This window comes from Lissotriton vulgaris, chromosome 8 (assembly GCF_964263255.1).
Source record: "Lissotriton vulgaris chromosome 8, aLisVul1.2, whole genome shotgun sequence".
Lineage (NCBI taxonomy): Eukaryota > Metazoa > Chordata > Amphibia > Caudata > Salamandridae > Lissotriton > Lissotriton vulgaris.
The window spans coordinates 469,302,656-469,330,497 of NC_141696.1; the positions used below are offsets into that span (position 1 = coordinate 469,302,656).

At 48.4% G+C, this 27,842-nt stretch overlaps 1 protein-coding gene across 6 annotated transcripts in view; it reads left to right on the forward strand.

Moving 5' to 3' along the window:
- The window catches only part of REPS2 (RALBP1 associated Eps domain containing 2), a 1,031,179-nt gene that overhangs the window by 765,903 nt on the left and 237,434 nt on the right, over positions 1-27,842 (forward strand). For all 6 annotated transcript variants that reach the window (XM_086934261.1, XM_086934263.1, XM_086934264.1 and 3 more), the window contains 2 exons: positions 3,281-3,339; positions 13,027-13,119. In XM_086934261.1, the coding sequence (XP_086790387.1) occupies positions 3,281-3,339; positions 13,027-13,119 (152 nt within the window). The remainder of the gene's footprint in view (positions 1-3,280; positions 3,340-13,026; positions 13,120-27,842) is intronic.

Consider the following 27,842-nt stretch of genomic DNA (forward strand, 5'->3'; position numbering starts at 1 on the left):
GCGTTTCGGAAATGCCAGAGTGGGGAACTCCTTCATCAGGGCGCCAGTCATTTAGTTTATTATGGCCATCCAGGTCCTTCAAGGCTTTCAAAATGAATAGAAGAAATCCAATTTCAAAACTTTCTGGGCAAACAGTATCCTAGTACAACATATCAATAACAAAGGACTAGGCAGAGTCTGACTAGAGACCGATGGTCACAGTGGTGGATGTAATTAGCGAACGTAGGTAGATCTCTGGGTTGGAAGACAAGGGAAGCCAGCGGTCCCGGTCTCGAAGAATCAAATTGCGAAGAAGTATGCACGTATATATAGCGATATCCTATAGTTTCTCTGCTATTCGATTTAGAGTGAAGCGTGAAATCAACTGCTTCGGTTCCTTTATCTAGCAAAACAGCATGCACGCATGTTTAGAAAAACTTTTCCTATAGTCACTTGAAGGTTCAAAATACGGTGAAGCATAAACGTAACCGCTTCAATGGTTTATTCTAATGGGACACAGCGTGCCGGCATCTTTAGAAACTTCTTGGCATATGAAGATGCGAGGATTGAGAAGTCGACCGCATCGAACAGGCTCCGCATCGAGATAGGAACCTTAGCCAACACCAGTACCACTGGAGAGGCTTCTTCTATAAATTGAAGGGGATCTATTTCTTGGCATAGTGCAGGCGGGATATTTGGTATTGCTAAACCACCATCTGTTACCGCAGGGTGATTGTTGGTGCTTGGTGGAACTTGAGCCGGGCGGGTAGGTGGCATCGAGTCGCCCCCCTCCATTGTTGTGCTCCCAGCATTTTCTTCAGTTACCTGAGCAGCTTTTGTCACTAGTATTGCTAATTTATCAACCTCGTCCACAACCTTAGTCTCGATCCCACCCATTTTTTTTATCTCAGCGTTTAGTTTGTCAATCTTGGCGATCAGGGGCTTAATGATAGATTTGATTTTGGAATCTATCATATCGGCTATCTTGTGGAACAGTTCATCATCCATAATACATTTGGCGCTATCAACCCCATACTCCAAACTTCTAGCTTTAGTTTTCCCAGGAGGAGATGCCCTTTTCTTCCTTAGTCCTGATCGTAGGCCTGCTCGTTTTGGCTGGGTTTTTCTAGAAGTTCTGGCAGGTCGAGTTTCCTCTTCAGAAGAGGAAGAGGGGTCATCGTCTGTGATTTCAACACGCGTCTCACGGTCTGAATTGACGTTATTTTCGGGGTCGGTTACAACAAGATTTTCTGAGTCAACTGCCGGGACATTATGGTGGCCATCATTATCACCTGCATGAGTGTTGTTATCTATCAAGTCAATGTGAGCATCCAACAGTTGAGTTTCTACCTGTGGGTATGATTGGGTTGGACTCAGAAATTGGAGATTAGGAGACTGGCTTAATCCCAGTGACTGTCTCCTGTCATTGTTTATTTTCGAAACCACATGGACCAGATAGTTATCTAATGTTTTGGAAACGATTGGGGCTGTTTTTTTTGGCATACTGGACATTAAGTAGATAGGTACACTTGTAAGAAAATGTGTCAAGTCACAAGTACTGCCGGTACATAAGATGAAAGAATAGAATACTCAGCTTAGCTTCCCATAAACAGTAGCGTACATAGGTAATAGATAATTTCCTTACTTCAGAGGCGAGAGGTATGGCCCAGTCCAGTCGCGGACAGTCTCGGACTGTCTAAGACTATCTGCCCTTTGTCTGGGCTTCGTCCGGGCGTCCTGCGAGGCGGCCTCTGCGCCGCTTTTGAGCACCTCCTGGTGCGGGCGCGTCGTCAGCAGTGCACGCCGCCGCAAAGCCTGCCAGGAGTTGTGGTCCCGGAGCGGCGGCGCGAAGAATGACCCAGCTGACTCTCGGCCGGTGGCGGCGTGGGCTCCAGAATCTCGCTTCGGTCCCCAGTGACTCTCGGCGGTGGCGGCGTCCCAGTGCTTGGTCTCAGGTAAGTAGTTTTAGTATCACCCCCTCTGCCTGCCTCTGCGCCGCTTTTGAGCACCTCCTGGTGCGGGCGCGTCGTCAGCAGTGCGCGCCGCCGCAAAGCCTGCCGGGAGTTGTGGTCCCGGAGCGGCTGCGCGAAGAATGACCCAGCTGACTCTCGGCCGGTAGCGGCGTGGGCTTCAGAATCTCGCTTCGGTCCCCAGTGACTCTCGGCGGTGGCGGCGTCCCAGTGCTTGGTCTCAGGTAAGTAGTTTTAGTATCACCCCCCTCTGCCGGCCTCTGCGCCGCTTTTGAGCACCTCCTGGTGCGGGCGCGTCGTCAGCAGTGCGCGCCCCCGCAAAGCCTGCCGGGAGTTGTGGTCCCGGAGCGGCGGCGCGAAGAATGACCCAGCTGACTCTCGGCCGGTAGCGGCGTGGGCTCCAGAATCTCGCTTCGGTCCCCAGTGACTCTCGGCGGTGGCGGCGTCCCAGTGCTTGGTCTCAGGTAAGTAGTTTTAGTATCACATTTCACTCATACAAAACCATTGTAATTGCTCCTATATAGTTAGTTGTACTAACTATATTTCGCGCACCCGCAATGCACTGCTGATGATGTCACATATTAGAGAAACTTTCTTAATTGAACGTAGTATTTAGTTATGTTTGATGGCAACCTACATGTTTATTATTGTGGTGTGAATTCTGTTCATATCTTGTTGATACTCTGGCTTAGTTTATCAGACTCTCAGAAGATGTAACACAATTTAAGAAGCTCTGCACTACACTTTGTACCACTACATCTTAATTTGCACAATTAAGATCAGCTGTAGATGGGCAACGGATCCACTCTCAGTATGTGCTAAATATATGGTTATCTTTGCATACACTCCCATAGCACCTTTGTTGCCTTAAGCGCAACATGCGCAGGCTTCTCCTAAACTGTGTGGTGCATCTTTCTTTCAACATCCACCGTCCTCCTGCCTGTGTATTATGGTTTTGTACATAAAAGTGATTTATCTTGCATTCTTTTGTTGTGCAGACATTTAAATAATCTTAGTGGTGTTTGTAAGTATTGTAGTGTTGCTTAACTAATGCTGCAATAGAATTGTTACACGGGAGAGCTTAAGAATGAGAGTGCTCCAAGTGTTGCCATTATTTTCTTTACCGACGAGTGATGCATAGCTTGTACACACTCAGCGCCAGTCTCGCAGTTTGTGACTGAACTAAATATACCTCAAAGCACATTGCAATAAGTCTATCAAAGAACTATTGCTAACAATATTAGAGTGTAACACTAGTTAATATAAAATTAAAAGGCCAATGAACTATCGAGGTTGCTATTAATTTATATTTGCATATTGTTCCTTTTCAGCCAACCGGGCGGGATGGTTGCCACCCCCGGCGCTGCCCCCAAGGCCTTCAGTGTCTCAGGTAAGCTGATTCGTTCAGACCAGATACAATAATGGGCACTTCTGCTAGTTCATTTAGGGGCACAAGAAAGAATAGTAGCAAATAATCATAACAGTGGGTGTTGTCTGGTTTATTAAAAGCAAAAACAACAAAAAAGTCACACTTTAAAATATGAATGTGGTGGTTACAGCCTACTTCAGATGGCCAGATAAAATCTCTAGTAGTGTGTACTAACAGGAAACCTTCTGCATAGGCTGTGGGACACCCAGTTATTCAGTGGGTTTTCTCGCTTTCTCGTGTTTTATTAGTTATACAGTCTGTAATACTTATTGCCTTACCCTGAAAAGAAACAATGTTCAGGTGCAGGCAATGAGCCATCTGAAGTCTATCCTCTGCACATACTCAAATTCAACCTTGGTAATGCAGGTTTTCCTTACAGGTGATGTGCTCCACTGTGCAGCACACTTTGAAGTTCATTATGCTGACTTCTGTGTGAGAGCTAGTCCCGCCGCCTGGTTTACCCTGCAGCACCGTCTCCTAATGGTAGAGTGCCTAGCAACCTTATATATAGATATAGATATTAGTGAAAGAGGCACAGCATACTATTTATTTTGCCCTCTCTGGCTCTTTGTTAAATGTTAAATACATAGAGGAAATCGTGAGATTAGTTTGCCTCTAACCATCTGCTTAACCTCTGCCGCTACCTTTACTTCAGAAATTGTGGCTAGGGACTACCACCCCAGGGTTTCAAAAACAGTAAACTGCAACAAGTGTAGATCCGCTGTAACCTCTTCACAGGCCGCCATTGTGCCCCAAAGTACAATAAAATAAAAACATTTTTACTCCATCCATCTGAGAAAGTTACTATTTAGGGCAATGAATTTAGTCAGGATGATGCTAATGCTTGCTTCACCGCACAGAGCGCTCTCTGAAACAAAACTATTCAAAATGTCAATAGCATTAAAAAAAAGAACAAATACCGGGAAACATAAATTAAGTAATTGTAAATCACCGCTGGCAATCAGAGCATGGAAAAGGAAATACACTTGGCTGATTATTCATTATAGGTTATTGCTTTACTCTGATATCCATTAAATAGATGGTTGAATATTGTGGGTATAGTATCTTAGTCTGATGTGGCTTATAAGTGACTTGTTTGACATAGCTTTCCCCAAGAGTATACATATAGTTGTTTTAATAAACTGTTCATGTAATATCAATTAAGTGCAGCTTTTTATAGTTAGATACAATGCAAAATCCCACGTTAAAATGTATTTACATTTTTCGAGTTAGGAGGAATGTCTACTAAGCCTGGAGTATTATTTTTTTATTTTTATGAAGATGTGTTCAAAAATTCCTTTAACTCTCTGTTCAGTTGCAAACTTTTTTTTTTTGGGAAAAACTTTATTCACAGCTGCAGTATCACGTATCACCATAATACATTACACAGTGTCAACATATCAGCTGGTATTTTCTATTTTCGCCCCATACATGTCCCCAACTTATCGTTTCTCAACATTGATACTAGACAAATGTCCTGGAACCTTAGTAATATACAATTCAGTCTCATTGCAGCGATATATTATGATACAAAGGAAGTGTCTCAACATCCCAATACCCTCCCCCCTCCCCCCACCCGTTTGTGTACATGAACTTCCCATCTCCCGGCGGTAGGTCAATGTTCCCGTCTACAGTGTGTTCGGGCGTAACTGACTGATGTAGACGGTAATGTATGTTGCCTCGTGGGGCAGTACAGGTAATAATACTAAGAATGAGGCTGACTGGCGCTCCCTTGCTCAATATATTCTATGTGACTGTTCCTATCTAGGTCTCCGGCCCATTAGCTACACCCAGGCCCAGGTCCTCACCCTCCATTTTGATGAGCATAGCCTCCCATTCTAGGGAAATTGGAAATTTCCGGAGGCCACGCCAAAGCGTTGTCCCCTCCGCCCTTCCCCACTTAAGCACCTCTGCCTGCCAAAGGAGTAATCCTGGGGGTCTAGGGAATTCCACCTCATTGTGATCGTCCTGAGTGCCGACAGCAGTGCTAGGTCCAGTAATTTCAATTGGGCCTTTAGCGCCTTAGGTCTTCTGCGCAGACCCAACAGACAGTACAGCGCCTCCTCCGGCACCTGCAGGTTTGTGACCATCCTTAGCGTCCGGCACACCCCCAGCCAATACTCCTGGAGGCGTGGGCACAACCACAACATATGTAAGAGCGCGGCCAGATCCTCTCCACAGCGTGGACAGTTATGGGGAGAGCCCGGGAACATCCTATGAAGCCTCATAGGGGTCAGGTATGCCCTGTGTAAAACCATTGCTTGTATAAATCTGAACCGGACATTGCGAGATACCCGCCTAGAGTGTTCTAGAATTGTGGCCCAGTCTTTTTCGGACAGCTCGTGACCCGTGTCGCGTGCCCATGTTCGCATAAGCGCGGTGAGAGAGACTGCTGCGTGCGCCCTAACCCCCGTGTACAACCATCTCACTAGGTGCCCTCCCGTAGTATAGCAAATGTACCAGTTTGTGTTGTGGGGGTTGTAGGCGCTGTGGTGCTCATCTGCGTTGCATGTAGTGCGTGACAGCGGTATGTAGTAGGTACAATCCGGGGGGGGGGGGGCACCAGTGGCCTGCACAAAGGCCTCATGAGTAAGAAGGTGGTCATCTCCGAAAAAGTCCCCAACTCTTTCCACGCCCGCCTCGTGCCATGACCGAAGCGCCCTGTCCGTAAGCCTGCCCTGTGGCGTCGGAACACCCAACAGGGGAATGTTAGCCGCATATGCCTCAGCCGTGGACGTATATGCTAAAGCTTTCCGCCAACATCTCAGGGCTGTGCGTAGGAGTGGATCACACTCCACAGGAATACTGCTTTCCGGGAGTAGCAGGGCATGCAACTCTCCTGTCTCAATCTGGTGGTTGTAAAATCTATTTTGTGCAGGTTCCATCCCGCCGTTCAGTAAGACAGCCATTGGAGTTGGCTAGCATAGTAGTAACCCCTAAAATCAGGGGCCCCCAGCCCACCCGCTCTGGTGCCCAACTGTAACTTTCGAAGGCCTATCCGTCGTCTCCCCGCCCCCCAGATCAGAGTGGTCAGGAGCAAATTGAGGGTGTCAAAGATAGACTGGGGCAGAATCATCGGTATATGAACAAAGAAGTAAAGTATGCGGGGGAGCATGACCATTTTAGAAATCGCGATCCTTCCCATGATCGAAAGTGGCAATGTCGTCCAGAACCCTTCCGAGGCGCGGAGACTTGAGATAGCTTTGTTAATATTACCCGCTATCTGATCCTCTTGCCGCTTATAGCCCTGAATCCCCAGGTACCTAAATGTGGCAGGAGCCACCGGGATAATGTGAGCTCCAAAAGGTATAGAACCGGGATTCGGAGTATCCCGAAAGTAGAAGCCAATGGACTTCTCAGGGTTGATGGTCAGGCCCGAGATTGCGGAGAAGTTCTCAAAGATCTCGTATATGTCCGTGTGGTCAGTCTCTAGGTCCCGGAGGAACAACAGGATATCATCCGCGTAAATCGATATCAAATGCTGGACTCCACTGCTGGGGATACCCCTCCGTTCCATCCTGGTCTGCAGGGCCACCGCCAGGGGTTCCAGGGCAAGGACAAAGAGCAGTGGGGACAATGGGCAGCCTTGTCTAGTGCCACGATGGATCGCGTATGCGTCAGACATATGTCTCCCCGTGCGTGCCCTTGCTGACGGAGCGGTATAAAGCAATCTGATCCATGCCAAGAGGGGGGCAGGGATCCCAAATCTCTCCAAAGCCGAGAACATATACGACCAGGCCAGGGATTCAAAAGCTTATGGGAGGTCCAAGGCTATACAACCCGCCCTACGGAGGGTCGGTGGAGTGGACTCCATGAGTGTGTGCAGTCTTCGCGTGTTCATGGAGGTGCTCCTACCCGGAAGAAACCAGCATTGGTCTCTGTGGATCAGAGCCTGGAGGTGCGTCTGCAGTCTCAGAGCTATAATTTTGCTGAGTATTTTATATTAAGTGCAGAGCATCGATAACGGCCTGTAGTTTGTCAACTCTAGGGCATCCCTCCTGGGTTTAGGTAGCGAGACGACTAGCGCCTGCATTGTGGATTCCGGCAATCGGCCTTCTACCAGCGCCGCTCGGTAGACTTTCTCCAGGACCGGCACCAAGATGTCTGAGTAGGTCGCATAAAACTCCACTGGGAGTCCATCCATGCCCGGCGTCTTCTTGCGGTTCAGGGATTTAATAGCCACCCGTATGTCGTGTTGGGTGATAGGGCCCTCAAGGTCATTTTGGGCCTCTGCGGTCAGTACCGGGATTTGGAGTTCAGACAGAAAGGCAGATATTCGACCTAGCTCGGCACGTGTAGGTTGCGCATATAGCGCAGTCAGGTGATCATGGAACGCCCTATTTATTTCAGTTTGCGTGTCCACTAGATGTCCATCCCGCGTCCTAATCCTAGTTATCACCGGGATGTCCGGGTGCTCCCAAACCAAACGGGCTAGCAATGCGCCCCATCTATCGGCCTCTGCATGTTGTCTACGGAGGTGTTCTTTGTGATCAATGACTCGTAAAGTTTCAAGCATATCCGCGTGTTCTATGTTTTCTAATTGTAGTTCACCCCTCCTGGTGGGATCAACCCCTACCTCCCGCTCCAACCGTTTAAGCCTGTCCTCAATGTCTTGTAGCTTCTGGTGTATTTCCCTTCGAGCGCCCACTAGTTGCCCAATCGCCGCTCCACGTACTACCACCTTCATGGCATCCCATACTACTAAATTCGCAGAAGCCGTGTCCCAGTTTTCAACCAAGTATTTGCCCCGTGTCTCAGACAAGGACGCCCTGAAGGGGCCATCTTCTCGTAGGAGCGGGTCTAAGCGCCACGTGGGGACCGGGGTAGGTACCTTGCCCCAAATAAGGGTGCACGTCAGGGGCCGATGATCCGAAAAGGTTTTTGACAAATATTCTGGATTTTCAATTCTGGATAACAGCTGTTCAGAACAAAGGAATCGGTCGATCCTGGTGTGGAGCATGTGTATGTGGAAGTAATGTGAGTATTCCCTGGGAGCGCCAGACATTCTGCAAGCCCCATCCCGCTGCCCATGTACGAAAGAGCTCCGTCAATCTAGAGACCCCCGCCACCTGTAGAGGGGGATGTGATCTGTCACGATCCAGATCCATGATCATATTCCAATCCCCACCTAATATCCAGGGGGTAGTGGTCCAGTCCGCTAACGCCAATCCCACTCTCTGCAAAAATGTATCCTGATCAAAATTCGGGGCATAGATACACCCCAGCACTACTGGTGAGCCATCTAGCGTACCCTTCACTAATATGTACTGTCCCTGATCATCCACCCTCCTTTCTACCTCCAGGAACGGTGTGCCATGTCTAATCCAGATGGTTGCGCCTCTAGAGAAAGCAGAGTATGTCGTAGACAAGATCGTGCCCCTCCATTTTTTCCTTAATTTAAGGGCCTCTGATGCAGTAAGCTGGGATTCCTGGAGAAAAGCTATCTGAGTGTGGTGTCTCAACAGGAAGGCGTGTACCCTGTGTCTCTTCTGAATCTCCCCCAGCCCACTCACATTCCACGTCGTGATCCCATACTTCCCCTTCGTATCAGCCATAATCAAAAGTGTGCCTACTCTGCAACCTTCACCGCCCACCAGCCTGTGCCCTACTTAACAACCGCCAGGAGAATACCCACCCCCCACCCACAATACAAGAAAGAACCAAAACGGCGCAGCCATAGAACCAAGCTGGGCCCAACAATTGAACAAGTCTCGAAAGGACCAAAGAGTCAGTGCGTTCGCCATCGGGGGGTTGGCCGAGCACCATGTCAGTCTTCACTTGCAGCCCAGTGGGCTCCGCCAGCTCTACAGCATACAGTTCTTGGGGCAATGCTACCAATGTGTAACAGGGGAACTAAGTCCCTGACCACCCGTGCCTTACATTCTTAACTAGTTTCATCCAGTCTCGACCTAGCGTAGCAACAGGATATGGACAAAGGCATCAGTATCATCGTCAGCCACCCCTGTGAAGTCTATCTCCCTCCTCAGACCCAACAGCAGTTACTGTACAGTACATTATCAAGTAATAGAGAAATACAATACGGTTTGCAATCCGTTCAGCTACTCCCGGTCAAAACTTCGTTCTCGCAGTTATCCATCACTGTGCGGGGCGTTACTGTGGGGAACAGGAGTACGCTATGGTCTGAGTCCGAGTGAACCCTACTATCCTCAGAGTCTGTCGTGATCTTCTTGGGGTTCTCTCGGAAGGACCCTGCCATTGCCAAAGCGTCCAATTGCTTCTGCTTCTGCTGTTCCCGTGACGGTCCACGCCTCCGCCCACTACGTCTCGACCTGGGGGCCTCCTCTCCTTCGCGGTCTGGGTGTCACTCGATTCCGTCGCGTGCAGTCCCTGTGAGGGTCCTTGGCTCCCATCCATTCCCGTCACCTCCAACCACTCCTCGACGTCCGCCGGGCTCTCAAAGAAGTGGGTTTCCCCATCGTGCATGATTTTGAGACGGGCCGGAAACAACAATGCGTATTTGAGGTTAGCCTTTTGCAGTTTCCGTTTCACCTCCAAATAGGACGATCTCTGCTTTTGAACCATGTTGGTGTAGTCCGGGTAGAGGGAAATTTTCTGATTGTCGTACTGGATGAGTGCCTTCTCCCTAGCCTTTTGCAGCAGTATATCCCTGTCCCGGTAATTCAGAATTCTCACAATAACCGGGCGTGGGGGTCGTCCAGCAACAGGCTTACCCGTCGGGATTCTATGCGCCCTCTCCACGCAGAAATAAGGTAACAAACCCTCGTCTGCCACATGGTCCCTAAACCATTGTTCCATAAAGTCTGCGGCTCGAGTCCCCTCACAGCGTTCCGGAAGGCCTATGACGCGGATGTTGTTTTGGTGGTTCCTACCTTCTGCATCCTCCACCCTGTCCATAAGCGAGGCGACCTGAATCTGGAGCTGTTGAGTAGAGGCAGCATGATCCGACACTGCTGGCTTAATCTCGCTAATGGTCAAGCCTTGCTCTTTCACTTTGTCCGCCAGCTTTCCGTGGTCTGCCTTCAGTAGGGATAAGTTTGTCGTCAGGGTGCCCATTTGTTGTTCCAGGACCGTCCTAGAGTCTCTGATTTCCTGCAGGATGATGTCCAGTTTATCGATCTTCGGGCCTTATATTTGTTGCTGCGCAGTGGGCAGCGCCGAAGCCCTGTCTCCACCGGTGGGCGGGATTTCCTGCGTCGTCGCCGGGCCCCCAGAGCTCTCCACCGTCTTCCCGCCCTTCCGAACCATTCTGGGCGATGACCCCGATCCCCGGCGCGCGGCCCTGCAGATCCACCAGCACCGGACACTCAAGGCGGGTCTCACTCGACAGCTCCCCGGACGGCAGAATCAGACTGCGGGTGTTGTGCCTAACCGCCCACAGAGCAAAGAGACCGCGGAGCAGCTTCAGACCCTGTCCGCACCCCTCCCCAGGGTCCGTTGTGTGGTGATGTGGGCGCACCTCTGTCAGTGGCCCACGGCCCGTGGTCTCCGCAAAAGGGGGGGGGGGGAACAAAAAGGGAGGGTCTCAGATGTCCCACGGCGCTCTCCTCCGCTCCGTCCGAACCAGCCCAACTCCCTATCAAGGAGTCCTCTCCTCAGATGGAAAGCGTAGTTCGCTCAAATGGGGGGTCCCCCAGCCGCCCAGGCAAGGCAGCTCCCTGTTTTCTCTGTGGGAGCGGAGGCGAGAGAGGTCACAGGGTCGTTATTGGTGTCTCCCTCTGCCCACTCACAACTTTCAGGGGGTCCTCCAGGCGGGCGGCCGCTTCGAGGGGGGGCACGCCACCCGCCCCCGTGGTTCTCTCAGATGACCAGGCGCTGCTGCTCTCCCCGCAGGGCCCCCCCAGGGGGCAGGGGGGGGCACGTAGAAGCACAGGAGTCCACGCGCCGCCTCTCGCCCCATGTACAGGAGTTCTTTACCCTCTGGTAGGCAGCCCCCACCGGATGGATTACAGCCCACTCCCGCAGATGCCTCCGACGTCCAGTCACAGCAACCCCCAGCCAGTGGCTCCGAGGCCCTCCAGATCCTCACCAGGCCTCCACTCTCCACCAGGAAGGGCTCGGGGGACAGCCGGAGGGGGAGCGCCCAGGGCAGCCTCCACTCAGTGTCTAGATAGCGCCCCTCCCCCGGTGTCGCCTCCGATATATGAGCGTTTCGGCGGGGGGGGCGAGCGAGGGGAGAGGGAAAGGCAGTCCAGAGTAGGGGGGAAGAACAGGCAGGCAAGGAAAGTCCCTACGGTATTGGGGCAGCATCCGTATTAGACCTCGAGGGGCCTCACCCCTCGTGTGCCAGCAGAGAAAGCTCCTGACGCCGTCGGACTCCACCGCTTGTCCCGCGGCTCGGTGCCTCCTCCAGCGGTCCCTCAGTCGCTCCGCGGTCCGGGGCGCCCTCCGGTGAGGATCGTGCACACGCCTGATCCGGCGGTGAAATTATCTCCGGTTCCGCTCCCAAGCCCCGGACACTTCCGGTACTCGTCGCCGCGGGCCGGTCGTCCTCGTCAGTTACTGTGGGCCCCGGTCTCAGGCCGCCCACCTCTCCTGTAGGCCGCACCACCAGTGAACCTGCTGTACCGCACCCGCAGTCGCCCCTCAGCTGGTGGCAGGGGCAGCCGTGGTCAGGCGTTATGTCCCCCCACAGCAGGCATGCACCACAGGGGCCCCCGGGGTGATTTTTGAAAGGATTATGCCCCGATCAGCACTGGAGCTGTGGCGGTGTGCGTCCGCTCACATGGCCTGCTAGCCACACCTCGTTCAGTTGCAAAATAACTATATGTTCATATGGAACCATGCTAAAATGTATTCCAATAACTTAAAGATCAAGGGCCACGTTTGGAAAGATCAATATGATTTTGCTCTGCTTTTTCTCTGGCAGGCTCTGACTTAGTGACACCTAATCAACTGGCTTATCACTCAAATTAAATTATTTGACTTAATGCAAAACTAATGCTTTTAAAAGACCTCTCCAACAGTCGTGCAGTAGAATTTACTCCTATAAAATGCAGATTTAAGGGCTTTTCGAAGGTAAAAAGGGAGGAGAATACCCCAAATTTAATGCGAGGTAGGGAAAAAAGTTTCTTGACTGGGGAAATATTTTTCCTGAGTATGAATAAAAGTTAAGATTATATTTGCAAATACACATTTCTGCATCATTTACCTATGATGGTCTTCCAACTAGTGGGAAATCTGCATGAGATTTTTTTTTTTAAATTGGATTAATCTTGGAGGTCCACAAGTATCATTGGAGTCCTGGGATTCTTAGTGAATCACACAGTAGTTTGAAAACTACTTCACACTTAGGAGAGAGCCTGCAGGAGTAGATTCCTGACTTTTCCATGCCCTTCTTTGTAAATCAGGGCCTATCTTTTTAATTTTATCTAGCTTACTTTATTTTTGTCAGACTCAGGTTGAAGTCTGATAGAGGGATTTATCAAGGAAACCAGAAAAATGTTGTACATGTCCCCACAGTCCCTGCAGGCAGCCATTTAAACTAAAAAGCAGTTACGAGCAATACCCCTGACATCAGGAATGAAGGAATATCCGTTGGATTACTGGACTCAAAATGTCTGTTTATTGTGGTGAATAACTTGTTCTTACTTTTTGTCTTTGCTTGAGTTACCTGGGTTCAAATGCCCAGTAAAGAAACATGATGAAATGCATTTTTGCTTTACCCAGACTCCCCACCACGTTCCTACAACAGAGCAGTCTGTGCAGCTGAAGCCGTCACTCCAACAGGCAAACTATGCAGACTTCAACATCCAAGAGCAGGTAAGTGTTGTTTCCTCAAAATCCGTGTGTCTGTCTTCAGAAGGTCTCCACCCCAGCGTTACTTTGGCTTGTAAATGTAGATAAGACATTGGTTCAGCATATGTTACAATGGATCTCAGAGGAAGATCTGGATTTCTTGTTCTAATGTTTGTCCGAAACTCACAGTTTAACTGCTTCATCCAATCTTTATCTAGTGGTCTGAAGTGTCCACAAGGTGACATGTGAGCACTGCATACAATCCCATAAATAAATACATATTTAGAGTTTAATAGTAACAATTCGGTGAAGAATCACCGGACCACACAGTTCTCCGAGCTCTTTTATCTGGGAAAACTCCTGATCTCTGCCATGTCTTGGAAGTAGCCTGGACCTGGGACCTAGATGTGATTTAGAAGTTTTGTAAAGTTTAGGTACCTTGAAGTTAGTTATATTAACTACTCCTAGTCAGAAGTTTACCAGCGACCAAGTTGCTGCTTCCCTGCCCATCATAGGCGTCCTACTTTCTCCTCTTTTTTTATGTTCACCCTCCCCCAGACAAGAAGTGGTTTCCTTTGACCAAAGATAACTTGATTGCACCCTCCTGCATAAACAGACCTCCACCCTTTTCACATTTGAGCATAATGGTTGAGTCCTCTAGTCTTGCTGTCACGGGATTTGCTGTTTGGGCTGGACCATACCCTTTGCTTTCACTTGATTATGACCAGTAAAATGACTCCGTCTGAGGTGTTACCTTGCAGCTGACATTTTCTCATTTTCTATGTACGGGAACATCTTGAGGAAAATACTCTCAAACTTGTGTTATGTTAAATAGACATCCAAAGTCCATGTACACCACAAGTGGCCTCTAGGGTCTCAGTAACATGAACTATTAACTTGAATGATAGACGTAACCAGAAAAGCAGATATCAAGGGAGTCTTCAAGTGATTCTCTTCCTGATAAACGTTTCTTGGAAGTTCATGCCAGAATTTGGCCGCTATTTGTGAAAAAGACACAGCCTCCTGCCTACACTTTGCATGCTTGTCTAAGCTTAAGCAACAGGCAATTTACCAGAAAGGAGGTTCTGATAAGGATATTATTGCATGTGTTGCTTAGTAAGACATTAGGGCTTGCACTGTGAAAAGCTTTGTTAGTGATGTATTTTCCCTAAGAATAGTCCCTTTCAGTAGGGAAGAGGTGATGGAGGATGTGACTAAGGTATGGTAGGATTCAGGAACCAGCAGCAGGTTTCTGCTCAATAAATTAATATGGAAGTTACATCAACCAATTTACCTGGATTTGTGAGCACCGGGATAGGGTTCGGTTAGGATCCCAGACAGTCTGGGCGAAGACTTTGGTGCTAAAGATGATCATTGTTACTCGGAATAAGATCTCAAGTTTTAACTGTTTTTGTCTTTAGAAACTTTGATTGCATAAGCCATTAGTAGCCAGGATACAAATATGGAGACTGTTCTAGCAGCAGAAGAGGTGTGATCCAAGTTGAATCAACTTTGAGTAATCTTCATCTATGGGAAACAGGCAGACTCCAGGAGGCTAGACTAGTAAAGTATGAAGATAGTCAAGTAGTGGTGTGCTGTAGCACCCCCAAAAGTAAACATGCTGGAGTTCAGAAGGGGAATGAGCACTAAAGATGCCTTTAAATGTTGTCTTCATCTTGTCACATTTGCTGTGAATTCAAAGACAGAGGTTAAATTTCAGGCTATATCTTATAACAAAGTGCTCTTTTATTTGAAACTTGTGTTTACGTTTATTCCTCTGACTGCAAAGTGGGAGTATTTTGTTAAAAGTGACCTAAGTGGCAATCTTGTTTTGTTACAGAGAGTAAAAGGAAAGGCTGTCAGCTGTCAGTATTTTCGTAATGCACAACAACATAAATGTCTGTAAATGAAGTATACACATAGTTCTAAAGATATCAGCAATTAGGAACGAAAAGATGAAGTCCATTTTTTGTAATTCTGAATTGTGATGGAAACAAAGGTTTTAATAGGATAAAAACAAATCAAGACGCTTGACTTGGTACTATGCAAATGATATCCATTCGGTGAAACAGGATCTCCACACATTTCTGGAGTTTTATATAGCGCAAACTCGACCCTAAGGTATCAGAGTGCTTTGTGTGAGCACCAGTTACGTTACAGACAGACACATTTATTTTGTTAGGCACTCGAAGATTAAGTGATTTGCCCAGAATCACAGGATGTTGAGGATCCCTGCCGAGACTCGAACATGGTTCCCCTGCTTTGAGGTCGACTGTTCTAGCTGTTAGGCCAAACCCTCACATTTGTTAGCGCTATTTAGTTTTACCACTCAAACCGTCTATGCAAATTTAGTGACCATTTCAATGGAAAATGTGCCGTCTGTAAATGACAGTGCGCTACCACCACACTGGTGCTCCACAATGAGTCACTGCTTATAGAGTACACCCCAACCTCTCTGCTGCTGATTGGGTGTGGCACACTTGCTTTTTGTGTGATGCTTGGATTTTTCACAATTCCTATGACTATAGTGATATAACATTGAAGGCAGCACCCCTACTCTGAAAGTTGCTCTAGCACCACTGAGCATAGTGATTAAATAGCAGTGGCCACAGAACAAGCTCTTTGGAACCACATAAGTAAGAGATTGGATACTGAAAAGAATGTTGGGTCATGAAAAGAACATTGACGTTTGAGACTCGGATGGTAGATAGTGATCTTAGATGATTCTTTGAATGATACATGGTTTTGTAACGTGTTTAGTGACACATTTTCTACCCCAATTATGTAGACTCTTGTATAACATGATTTTGTTGCTTAGCATGATGTTGCGTACAATTAAAGCATGCGGATGAGTAGCAGACACGATCATCATTTCCAACCCTGCATTGCTTATTGCGGTATCCTTGAGATTTATTCTCCTTCTTTCCCTTCCTTCTGCTGCACTGTACATAGTAGGTGTTGTTGTATTTTCTTTCTCTCGACATAAATCTTTTTCTTCTGCAGTCTATCGCTTTGTTTTTTTCATGTGGTTTGGCCCGTTTGGTTCCCATTTTCTACTGTTTCTTCATTTCACCGTTGGCTTCATCTTGCATCTGTGCCAGGCTTAGAAGATATTTTTCATTTGTTCTGCTCCCCTCTTTGCTGCTGTATCCAGTTCAATTTTCTTCATACCACATAAATGATTTTCTTCCTAAATTCAGAGCAGTACCACCAGGGCAATTCTTTGTATGTAGGTAGACCTCCCACACCGATAAATAGCACTTGAGTTTACCTGTACTTGCGTTGGATCCACATGTGTGGCTTCCTATCCATTTCCTGGAACCAGTGTTGTGACATTTGCACTCTGTCTTCTCTCGCTCATTTTTCTAGTGTTGATCTTTTCTGATTTCCCCTAAATTTGATTGTCGGCTTTGCAGGTCTCAAAAGTCGAATCAGCCTTTGTGGTCCATATTCAAGTTGCTTCTATACTTTTGAACACAATGTTATGCCAGTCGTTTTAGCCTGGTGGCAACTGAAGCAGTGAATTCCTTGTGTTATGAAGACCTTGTCTATTTTAGTTTAAGTGAGCATGCAGAGCACTCGGCACATGTTTCAGGTTTATGTTGTATTCTTTCTTTCTTTCTTTCTTTCTTCATTTGATATTGTGCACACTGCATAATTGAATTGTTTGTAGATGCTGGTAGGGAAACGAGAGGTGGATCTGACCAAAGATGGTCAAAGATTAGAATATAAAGGTTTTCCGTTGTTTTCCTCAGATTTGGATGTGAAAGTTTGCTTAACTGTTGGCCATCGGTCAGCACTAGACTCTTGAGGAGATCGAAACTTGTATTTCTACCTCATCTCCACCACGGGCAGAATAAAATTATCCAACAACACTAGCAATGTCTCCCATCTGGATTCTAGTTTCTGGGTTTGGTTGGCTCTAGTAGGAGTAGTACGCAGAGTTGGATAGGATGATATAATGTAGGCGTGGCTCCTAGGAAATAAGTCCGTGGGACTTTCTGTGTTTGGCTAGTTTCGACCTTGCAGATATGATCAGGAAGGCAGTGATGTTGTGTTAGTAGCTCAGTGTAATCCTTCCATTTCTTTTCAAAACAACCTACAGTGTCATATCTTCTATTTAAATACATATGTTTGCTGAAACATTTGTGTGAAATTATTTATTCCTAGTACAGGATCATAATTGAGGAGAGAACCCACGTCATACTTGATACCTTTGGTCAGCTTTTACTTTTTAGCCAACACAGTGCACTATGGGACCTGTAGTTTGCTTTTAAGATTGAACGCTTGAACCCAACAATCCTTGTGTGCATAGTGCTGTTGACTCTAAAGACATGGGTGGTGAAGGTGTTATCCACGGTAATGGATCACTTGCCAGCTATTCACACTCTTATTACATTTTGTGAAAACTCGAATAAATAATTTTTACATATTTTGGCAGCCTCACAAGTTGTAGTACGATTGTTTCTTGTCCCATTGTTTTTACTATGGTTGACAGAGACTTTGAAGACGAACAGTAAATACCCGAAGAGATAGTTTTCAAGCAAACCAAATCGCTAGTAGTGAGTACTCCTAATTGTAACATACCCCCAAGAGCCATGTCATCTCAGCAACAACATCTAAAGGGCATGTCAACACACCACCTATATTTGCAAAAGCACCACCCCCCTAATACAAAGAAGTAAACTTGTATTGAAATAGGAACCGCAATAGCTAGAACAGAACCTTGTAATGGGACCCGATGCAAAACCTTCTATCTTATTCCCACTGTTTCAACAATCCATATACTCTGAACGAATGAATGCATAGTGTTACCCACCTAACACAACACAAGCCAGCGCCAAGCAGCTAATATAGAAAGCGGCTAAACAAGTAGTGAAAACCGAATGAATTACATAGGTTTCACTTACATTCATCAATGGAGAAGCATTCATTGGGGCCCAGTGGCGAAAGGGGGGGGGGGGAGAAAGCACCGACCCGGGACTCAATGTAAGTGTGATAAAGGCCGCTTTATTGGAAGCAGGTGCATTCTATACAATAACATCCTTGGCCTGCGCCGCACAATCTAAACCTCATGAATATGTAATTTCCTGCCTCACCCCCACCCCCTCCCATAACTGATTCCCACAAACCACAAACAGTACAATTAGCATAACGTCAATTTGCCTCTCCCCCTGGCTAAATCCTTTATTGTGCTTGACCTACCCCCCGATAATCCAAACAGTTCTCCTGCTCTTCCCCCCTATATTAGGAAGAACCGCCCCTACATACAGAATGCACCCCACACCTGCTCCAGCGACAAGTGAAAACCCCCCCACCCAATACATAACACCCCGTTTGCACCAGCCTCCAACAAACACTGCCCCACTTCCCTGTCACCCCCAAAAACCACCGCAAAGGGGGGCTCCCCCGTAAGTGGTGATGCCTGCCCTCGGGCCCCCCCCTCACCCCCCCCCAAACATGACCCAGGGAGGGTGGGAGGGAAAATTTTTTGTCCAAAACCACACCCCCCGCCCGGCGGCCGAGACACCTCACTTAAAATGGTGTCTCTGCCGAGGCCGGGCGGGACCCACAGCCCAGCCCGCCGGAAGCCCAACCAAGCCCCGCCCCCCAGCCCAAACGCTACCAACTCAACCTGTCCCCCGGGCGGCGCCATCTCCCCCCCTTTTCCCCCCTTTCCCCGGCCCCCAAATTTCCCCGGGCGGGGAAGGCCTCCCTTCGGTCGGCCCCCCCCCCCAGGACCCCATTGGGGCCCAGTGGCGAAAGGGGGGGGGGGGAGAAAGCACCGACCCGGGACTCAATGTAAGTGTGATAAAGGCCGCTTTATTGGAAGCAGGTGCATTCTATACAATAACATCCTTGGCCTGCGCCGCACAATCTAAACCTCATGAATATGTAATTTCCTGCCTCACCCCCACCCCCTCCCATAACTGATTCCCACAAACCACAAACAGTACAATTAGCATAACGTCAATTTGCCTCTCCCCCTGGCTAAATCCTTTATTGTGCTTGACCTACCCCCCGATAATCCAAACAGTTCTCCTGCTCTTCCCCCCTATATTAGGAAGAACCGCCACTCGAGGGACGTGCTAACGGCCTCGACCCCCCCCTAGGACTCCCCCTCCCTATACCTGGGACATGCCACATGACCCAGTCGGCAGAACCACCCCCCCAACTATATGGTGTGCCGCGGACCCCCCCCTCAAGCCCTGTGCTGTCCGGTCCATGTCTTTGAACCGCCACCGGTCCTTCCCCTTAACCACAGGCCCATACCCTCCGTCCCAACGTATAGGGTCATGCTCTCCATCCCCCCGCATCGGGCCATGCCCTCCGCCACCAAGTATAGGGCCATGCCCCCCGTCACCATCGTATAGGGCCATGCCCTCCGTCACCATCGTATAGGGCCATGCCCTCCGTCACCAAGGTCTAGGGCCATGCCCTCAGACACCAAGGTCTAGGGCCATGCCCTCCATCACCAACGTACAGCGCCATGCCCTCCGTCACAGAGGTACAGGGCCATGCCCTCAGTCACCAAGGTATAGGGGCCATGCCCTCCGACACCACTGTATAGGGACCATGCCCTCCGTCACCAATGCCTAGGGCCATGCCCTTCGCCACCAATGTAGAGGGCCATGCCCTCCCTCACCACTGCACAGGGCCATGCCCTCCGTCACCCATGCTTAGGGCCATGCCCTCTGTCACTAACCGTATAGGGCCATGCCCTCCGTCGACGTCACCCCCGGGGGCGTGCTTCCTGGCCGCGGAATCGAGCTCCCAACAGGTATGCCGCACTAACGGGGCCGTGCCCCCTCTCTGGCGCCCAGGGCCCCCCCTGTCAACCAGCCCCGAGAAGCCGCCCGGCACCTGCAGGCAGTCCGCCGAAGCCGGCCGTCCCACCAGAGAGGAGCCCTCCGGATGCGTGTCCCACACCTGCGCCCGTCCGCCCGGAAGAAACCCCTGCCGCAGTATCCAACCCCCCCCCCCGTCACCTACCCTATCCCGGCGCCACCGACATGGCCGCGGCACCGTTCGGCGTCAGACCCCACCGCGCGTTGCGACCCCCTGTCCTCTGGCGGGCGTGCTCCCTGACCACGGAGTCGAGCTCATTACGGAGAATGCCCACACCGACAAAGGACCGTGCTTCCTCTCTGGCGCCCAGAAAGAAGTCCACCAATAGTGTGTCACCCCCAGAGCCTATCCGCCAGGGAAAAGCCCACTGCAAAGAACGCACCTCTCACCTCCGCGCGACTTGAAGGGCCCGCGGCCCCTTGAAACGTCAAATTCGGTCGCCGTACCCTCCCGTGCGATTTCAGATATCTTGTAAAGTGTTGCACTCTAGGCTTCAACCGTGAAAATTGTCCCTTATATAAAGTTTAAGAGCCGGCCTCTTTGTTCCCCACTAATAAAGTGGAAGAACGTACCTCTTACCCACGTGCGACTCGCAACGCCCTCGCGTTAAGTGTTGTTTGCCGTATTGACAAGTGCCCTGCAGATATTTTGCAAGGACGGTCACCCCAGGACTTCCACAGTGAAAACCGCCCCTTTCCAAAAGTCGCACTTGCCTCCGTCTTTCATACCAATAAAATGGCGCTACAGAAGACATCAGCGCAGCACTCCACAATGCCCCTGCGCATAGAAAAGCTGACTATGTAACTTTACAGAAAGCATGTACATAATTTAGAGCTAGGGATTCTAACACAAAGCGCAAGACTCGTAACCTGGGCCCAGATTTAACATATAGGGTCGCCCTGTCCAAAGCACAGCACTCAGGAAATATTTAAAATGAGAATTGTGTACGCTGCAGCACATACATATGTGCCCTCACGATCAAAGACCCCTCCAGAGTTTCTGTCAGAGGGTCGGCTACCTTGGCGATCAGTGGGTCTGGGGCACCTATGTAAGCTGTGGAAGGGTAGATACTCATGCGTGTCTCTAACGCGAAATCTCTGAGGCCAAACCCAAGACCAGTCTGGCTGGAAAGAACACAGCAACAAATCTCCACAGCTACAAGCTAAGAAACTCAAACTGTACTCCAGGCACATTGCAGCCGAAGAAGCAAGGTGACCGTCACTTTCTGTGAAGTAGAATTAAACAGCTCAAAGCCTTCCCTTCAAAGGCAGAAACAGAGAAGCGGGAACTTGTTTGCAAAGATGCGTCCCATTTCTTCTCACCATGACTGACATAGTAAACTGATATGCCCAATTCACATACAGTGGATTAGCAGCCGGTAGAGAAAGCCTAAGCAGTTAATATTTGTTGATGTTGCTTTTATCTAGCAGGTTCGTGACCCTGGGCTGTGGTTACCTTGGCAGTGCGGATATAACCATGTACTGAAGCTGTTAAAAAAAAAAAACGCCAAGGAGATTCTCCCTTCCAAATTCCAGGGCCTGCGGGCTGCTTGTCATTTTGTATGCTGTCAAAATCTTTTATGTTCCCCAACTCTTGATGTCAGGCCATGAAAAATGCTCAGCTCAATTTAAGCCTCTCGCAAAAAAGGGGCTAACAACTGTAATTAAATCATTAAATTCTTGTCTACGCTTCACAGAGCACAGAGAAAATTAACTTCCCACCAACCTTATTGTCTACCTGAACATGAAACAATGCTTCTTTGCTCATATAAGTACAAAGCCAACATCCGATAGGGTCAGCATTCAGGGGGGAATATCACATGCATGAGTATTAGACCCCGTTACCAGCTTGACTGCAAAATTATTACATCTTGTAATTGGCTGGTGAGATTTATATACAGATTGGCCGGGTGTCTGTAAGCTTGTAATTACAAGCTTCACTGGTTTGCTACTTATCGGAACTTCACAGAGAAAACAACTGGTAAAATGAAATGAGCATTTCATTAACCTATCGCCTTATCATGGGAAAAACCTGTGTAACATTCATGTATGCCTTAACATAAAGAGGACCAGTCATTCCTATGCCAGATAGTGGAGCGTGTGCATTTGCGCTGTGTGGGCGCGCGCAAGCGGAAGGATGGCATGTTGGGTGCACCCATCCTTGCACAGTTTATCTAACCTTCAAAATCCTGGTTGTAAATAAAGTAGTTATCTATTTTGCAAGGATGAGCACACTGTATCTCTTACTTAAAGACTAACTGGCTGTGAAAGTGCTCGTTTCAAGAGAGGCACAGCACCCGATTCTTTGGGCGCAGAGAGCTGGCTCGTTTGACGTTCTTTCAGTGTTAACCAAACCCCTGGCCTTGCTCCCTCCTCAGATACAACTGCGGCTGGAGATTGGACGCCCGCGGACATAACCTCCTCGCAGGGCGACACACAGGACCGATCCGGGGTCTTGGTTTGATGGGCACTCGCACACAGAGAGAAACGAGGGTGGGGGCGGGCCGGGGCAGCCGATCAAGAGACGGGCGGGGGAGGGGGAAAAATAAAATAGTTCAATTACCCAGCTAACACTACTTTTCTTTCTTTAACAAGAGATTTCACGGTGGGGTGATGTTCGGCAGGTCCAGCTGAGTGCCACTAATGTTAGCATTACGGCTGGCCAATCGGGAGCCTGCCCGTAATGGCGTTGTTATTGACCTTCATTGTTTGGTTTAGGCTGTTCAGCTGGGATCAACGCTGCTTTGAAACGAGGTGCTAAGACTCCTGATCGAAATGTGAAACAACCCCTGCCAAAAGCAAACTCTGCGAAGAGCACATGGATAATGCTTTGCGATTGACTTTTACAGCCCCCTCCCTTTCTATTCTTTCGCGCAATTTTGTGGTACGCATGAGTAGAACTGAAGAAGTTTGGCGCCACCACTTGCCCCCCCCCGTGCGCAGCCCTAATACATACCAGCGCTGTGGTAACGCACCCGCCCGCAACCCTCCCCCACCCACTGTCAGGGACGGAAACCGCCTTTCCCGCCCACAGAACACCAAAGAACGAACTGGCACCTTCACAAGTGCGCTCCCTGATCCGAAGAGCAGGCAGGCCCCCTAAGCAGTCCACCCCCGGCGTACCCTCCCTAACATGTACACCCCCACTAAGAACATCCATAATACCCGAAGAACAATAACCACATTCCTCATACCACCACCATATCAGTACAACCATAACCACCTCGGCAAACTGCCAACAATCCCACGAAGGTTCTCTACTCCCCCCCTGCCCCCAAGCAGAGACCCGGCGGCCGTCCGGACCCTTCGGGTAGGGGCAGAAGGGACTCACCTAGTCCCACGTCGGAGCCTGACCGCCCGCCTAGCCAGAACAGGCCCATCCGCTCGGTCGTGTGGAGCCGCATGCTGCTCTCCCGAGCTCTTCCCACGTCCAGCGAAGTGTCCCGCGCCGAGAAGTCCTCGTGTCAAGCCAACTGTCCCCCGGGGAAGCCTACAATGTCCCATTGTAGACACGCAACCGTGAAGTCCATTCAACTGCAGGCCGCGATGTGTCCCGCGCCGTGCAACTCTCCTTCAAGCCCGAAATGTCCCATCATACCGCCTGACACGTCCGATCGTATATTCCTCCGAAATGTTGTCCCAAAATTTTTTGTCCAAATTTTTTGTCCAAAACCACACCCCCCGCCCGGCGGCCGAGACACCTCACTTAAAATGGTGTCTCTGCCGAGGCCGGGCGGGACCCACAGCCCAGCCCGCCGGAAGCCCAACCAAGCCCCGCCCCCCAGCCCAAACGCTACCAACTCAACCTGTCCCCCGGGCGGCGCCATCTCCCCCCCTTTTCCCCCCTTTCCCCGGCCCCCAAATTTCCCCGGGCGGGGAAGGCCTCCCTTCGGTCGGCCCCCCCCCCCAGGACCCCATTGCCAAACTTCACAGTTCAGTTTTAATAACCCCCAGTTTTAAAACGAGGTTATGAAAAGGTGCTCTAAATTATGATGTAGGTTTGTGGTTTTGCAGGGTCTGGTGGCTTAGTGGACTAATACGTCCATTGTAGTGGCCTGTGTTCGACCTTGTGGTCTCAGGTTCACATCCCGGCGGGTCCAGCCACTCAGCATCTCGTCCTTAACCCCTCCCATATTATACCAAGGTAACATTTTACTTTGGAAAGCGTTCTATTTACTACAGTATTTGCAGTGAAATGCCTCTCAGAATTGGCATCTGATGTTGCTTCTATCACAGTGTTCTTTTTAGGTCGAGACTACCAGACAGAGCAGCTCTCTGGCTGTCAAAAACATATTGCGGACTTCCAAGAACATAGAGGGATCCATGGCTGACCATTGGTTTCCTTTTATCTGCATACCACTGTGGCCTCCATCTTGCCGGCCCCCATCCAAGCCCAGAATGTTGCTTCTGTCATTCTGCAGTGCACCCTCCTGTTGCTCCCACCAACTCCCCGGCCATCATGTACCTTCCACAACCTGTGCTGCTGCCCCCCCCCCTGTTTTCCAAAATAAAAATGGTTGCACACTTTTTTTCTTTTTCTTTTTTTTACCAATCCAACTTGGATCAGTAAATAAAAAGTAACAGAGGCACCTACGTCATTTTGTAGGCGCACGCCGTCATTGTGTGATGCGTGCAGCTGCATCGTAGGTTTGTATTATTCTTCTGTTCAGCATTCATCTTGTTCCAGATTTCTCCCACTTTAAGGTCCTTACTTACTCTGTACCTAATTTGTTCCATTGGTGGTGTTGGTCACCGACACTCATTTTAGGGGACCTGGATGAATTTTTTAACATTAGACTTTGCCCCAGACCAAGTGCAAGAAAGGCAGAAATAGGAGAGAGGAGGAGGAAGAGAAAAATAGGAAAACGGTGAAGAAGGGAGAAGGCAGGAAAGGAATAGAATATACAAGAGTGAGATAAAGAGACCTGAAGAGTAGGGTGGTGTAAAAAAGGGGCACAAGGTGTAATAGCAAGGAGGCAGTAGGCTCATTAAAAATCTTTGGGCCCTGCACCTATTGAATTATTTTTTCTTGTAGAAATCAAGCACTCATGGTGACACAGGGGAGACCCCAGTGAACACGAGCTCACTAGCTTTCCCCCTACCCCGGGCATGGTATATAATGCCATGCCCACCACAGTGCCCTTTCTCTCTCCTTGCCCCCTTCTAGTCCCTGGTCCATCCTCCTTGCTCCCATCTTATCTCTGCCCCAGTCCCCCTTTATGTATGTTTCCTTACTTTCTACCCCAACCCCATCACGCTATCCTTCCGCCCTCCATGCTCACCATCGTGATGTGACTTGTCCTTTACCACTTTAGTTGTTACTGGTTCCGCTCTGCACACTTTTATGTTACTTGAGCCCCGCTTGCTCATCTGCATCCAAAACTATGGTAAGTCCCAAGATTACCAAAGCAACCTGGGCTGGTAGAAACTTTATCTCTTCCACCTGTAAATTATGGAATAAGCAGCCTTGGGATATTAAAACCCAGTCTAGCCTCACCTGTTTCAGGAAACTACTCAAAACCTGGCTTTTCACATCCACCCTGTTCTATTAATTTACTGTTGTTTTATTATTAGAGCTGCTAATGCCAAGACGCCTTTGGGCATTCGCGCGCTCTATAAATAATATCAATATCTTTCAGACAGAGTGTACTGAGGGGGGAGGATTTTGGACTGCTGGGTACATGGTATACACCGTAGGTATGCGAGGGGAATAATTTTGCAGTGGAGATGCACTGTAAGTCACTGACGTAGTCCTTGAAACACATGTATCATATTAACCTAGTACACTCCTCACGTGACAGCATTCCTTCCCCCTGACATTATTATTACTTAATTGTTTTTAAATGCCTTTTTACCACAGTATGTTGTCTCCCTTTACTTACATGGGACTCCTCCTACTCATACGTCTCATTTTAAACTGCTAACAGTGTTCTCTTGCTGAATGGTGTGGCACTTGTATTTATTTGTGGTTTTGTGAAGACCTAAATAATGCAGTGCTTATGTTTTGGAGCGCTAAGATAGAAGGGGTACAATGAAGAAATCTACAAGCATTGCCCAGTGTAGTAGCACTATTCTTTATAATTAATCATGGTTCTTCGGTTAGAGTAGCTTTTGCACCTGAAGAAGAAAGTGTGCTGCATTGACAACTATTCCATTAGGCCATATTTGCATTTATTGTCTTGGTCTAATAAGAGGCATGATATCCGGGCAGCAGTTAATCCCAAGGGTAGCAATTGAACCCTATGCATTGCCACTTGGTGCCCCTGGCACAGCTCTTGCAACTCCTGTTATCTGGTGTGATGAATGGTGCAGTAGAATAAAATCTTAATGTCCTGTCTACTTTCTTTAGTTTGCCCACTTGCACTTATTTTCTTTGCCCCTCAGCAGCCAATACGAGACCGTGAGGAGCTGTAGGTGGGACAGTGGGCCAACCCTGTGTTGTTATCAGGGATCTGAGGGTTCATGATGTCACTTCCGCCAAACATGACATTTGGATGAATTGGCGTCCATCTTAAAAGGACTTAAAATCCAGAACATAAAGATTTGTTTTGAATGGCAATAGTCCATTCAGCTCTTGTACTCATTGAAGTTGCACTGGCTTCCTGGCTGCTATCTTAGAAAGCTACCAGAGGTTCTGCTCTGAGTGCCATCTTGTCATTTTGCCTCTACACACTCTTTCTTTGATGTGAGGGGTTTCTAAATAATGAACCCCACAGCAGGAGATGATTCATCTCCCAGGAGAACCTTAAAAAGACTAGCACTGCCTTTAGGATACTGGAACATAGAAAGCAGAACTGGGTCTTGATTGGCATCTATCATAGGTTCCACAGTTAAGGGGTGAAGTGCACCTAGTTTTGCAATCAAATAAACTTGACCAATCAATAGCTTTTGCTGAGTTGTAATCATTATTTCTTTAAAGGACAGGGCACCAAGCCCGTTGAGTGATTATGGGTTTTGAAGGGTGGGAAACATCATGTGACGATCTGAAGCACGCGGAGCAAAAGTGTTCCGTGGCTCAAAAATCGTATTCCTCATCATATTTTTTTCCCATTGAAAACGGATCTCTTGATCGAACTAAACTGAATTTTAACTAATTTTGGTGCAATGGAAACATAGGATTACACCCATTCTGGGTGTAAAAATTGTGATTTAATTGTTAACAAGCATTGGCTAACCCAGTACAGCCTTGGCAAGCTAGTGTGATGGCTATTGTAAACATATGTCTCAACAAAATAAGAGGGGGAACACATGCCACAATAATGAAAAGAAAGAGAAACAAAAAAGAAAACATGGTATGGCATTAAATGTGGTGGGCATGTGCTTGTAATAAAAATGTTGCATTTAAAGTAAATTAACCACCACATTTATTTTTAATAGAACAGTTTGAGTGGTTTCTAGCAAACATATGTGGTCCGAATAGAAACCCTTTTTAGTCTTAATGCACATCTTCGGAAAGTATTAATCTTAGTGGCACCAAGAGAGGGTGCTATTAGATTTTAATTTCTGTAACCGGAAAGCATGGTTTAAACACACAAGACCATTACATTTGAAGTAGGCAAATAGAAATAAAAACGCATTGGCAAAGTAAAGTATAAGCGCACCAACCCTACCACTAAAGTGCACTTCTCTTTAGACGGATGTGCACATGTGATCAGGAATTTTCTGACCCCCCCCATGCAAGAGAGCCAGTTGAGGAAGTGGGTTAAACCATTGCCCCATGCGGAACGCAGTGGTTAACAGTGGTAACATGTGAATGACATTTTAACAGACCAGTGATTGAAAAGGGCTGACCCGAACTACTTTATAAAAGTATGCATTTTTATTCATTAGTAGTTATGAATACATGAGGATGCTGAGATTCCTGAATAGACGTAAAAAGGTGTATACAATCCAACGTCC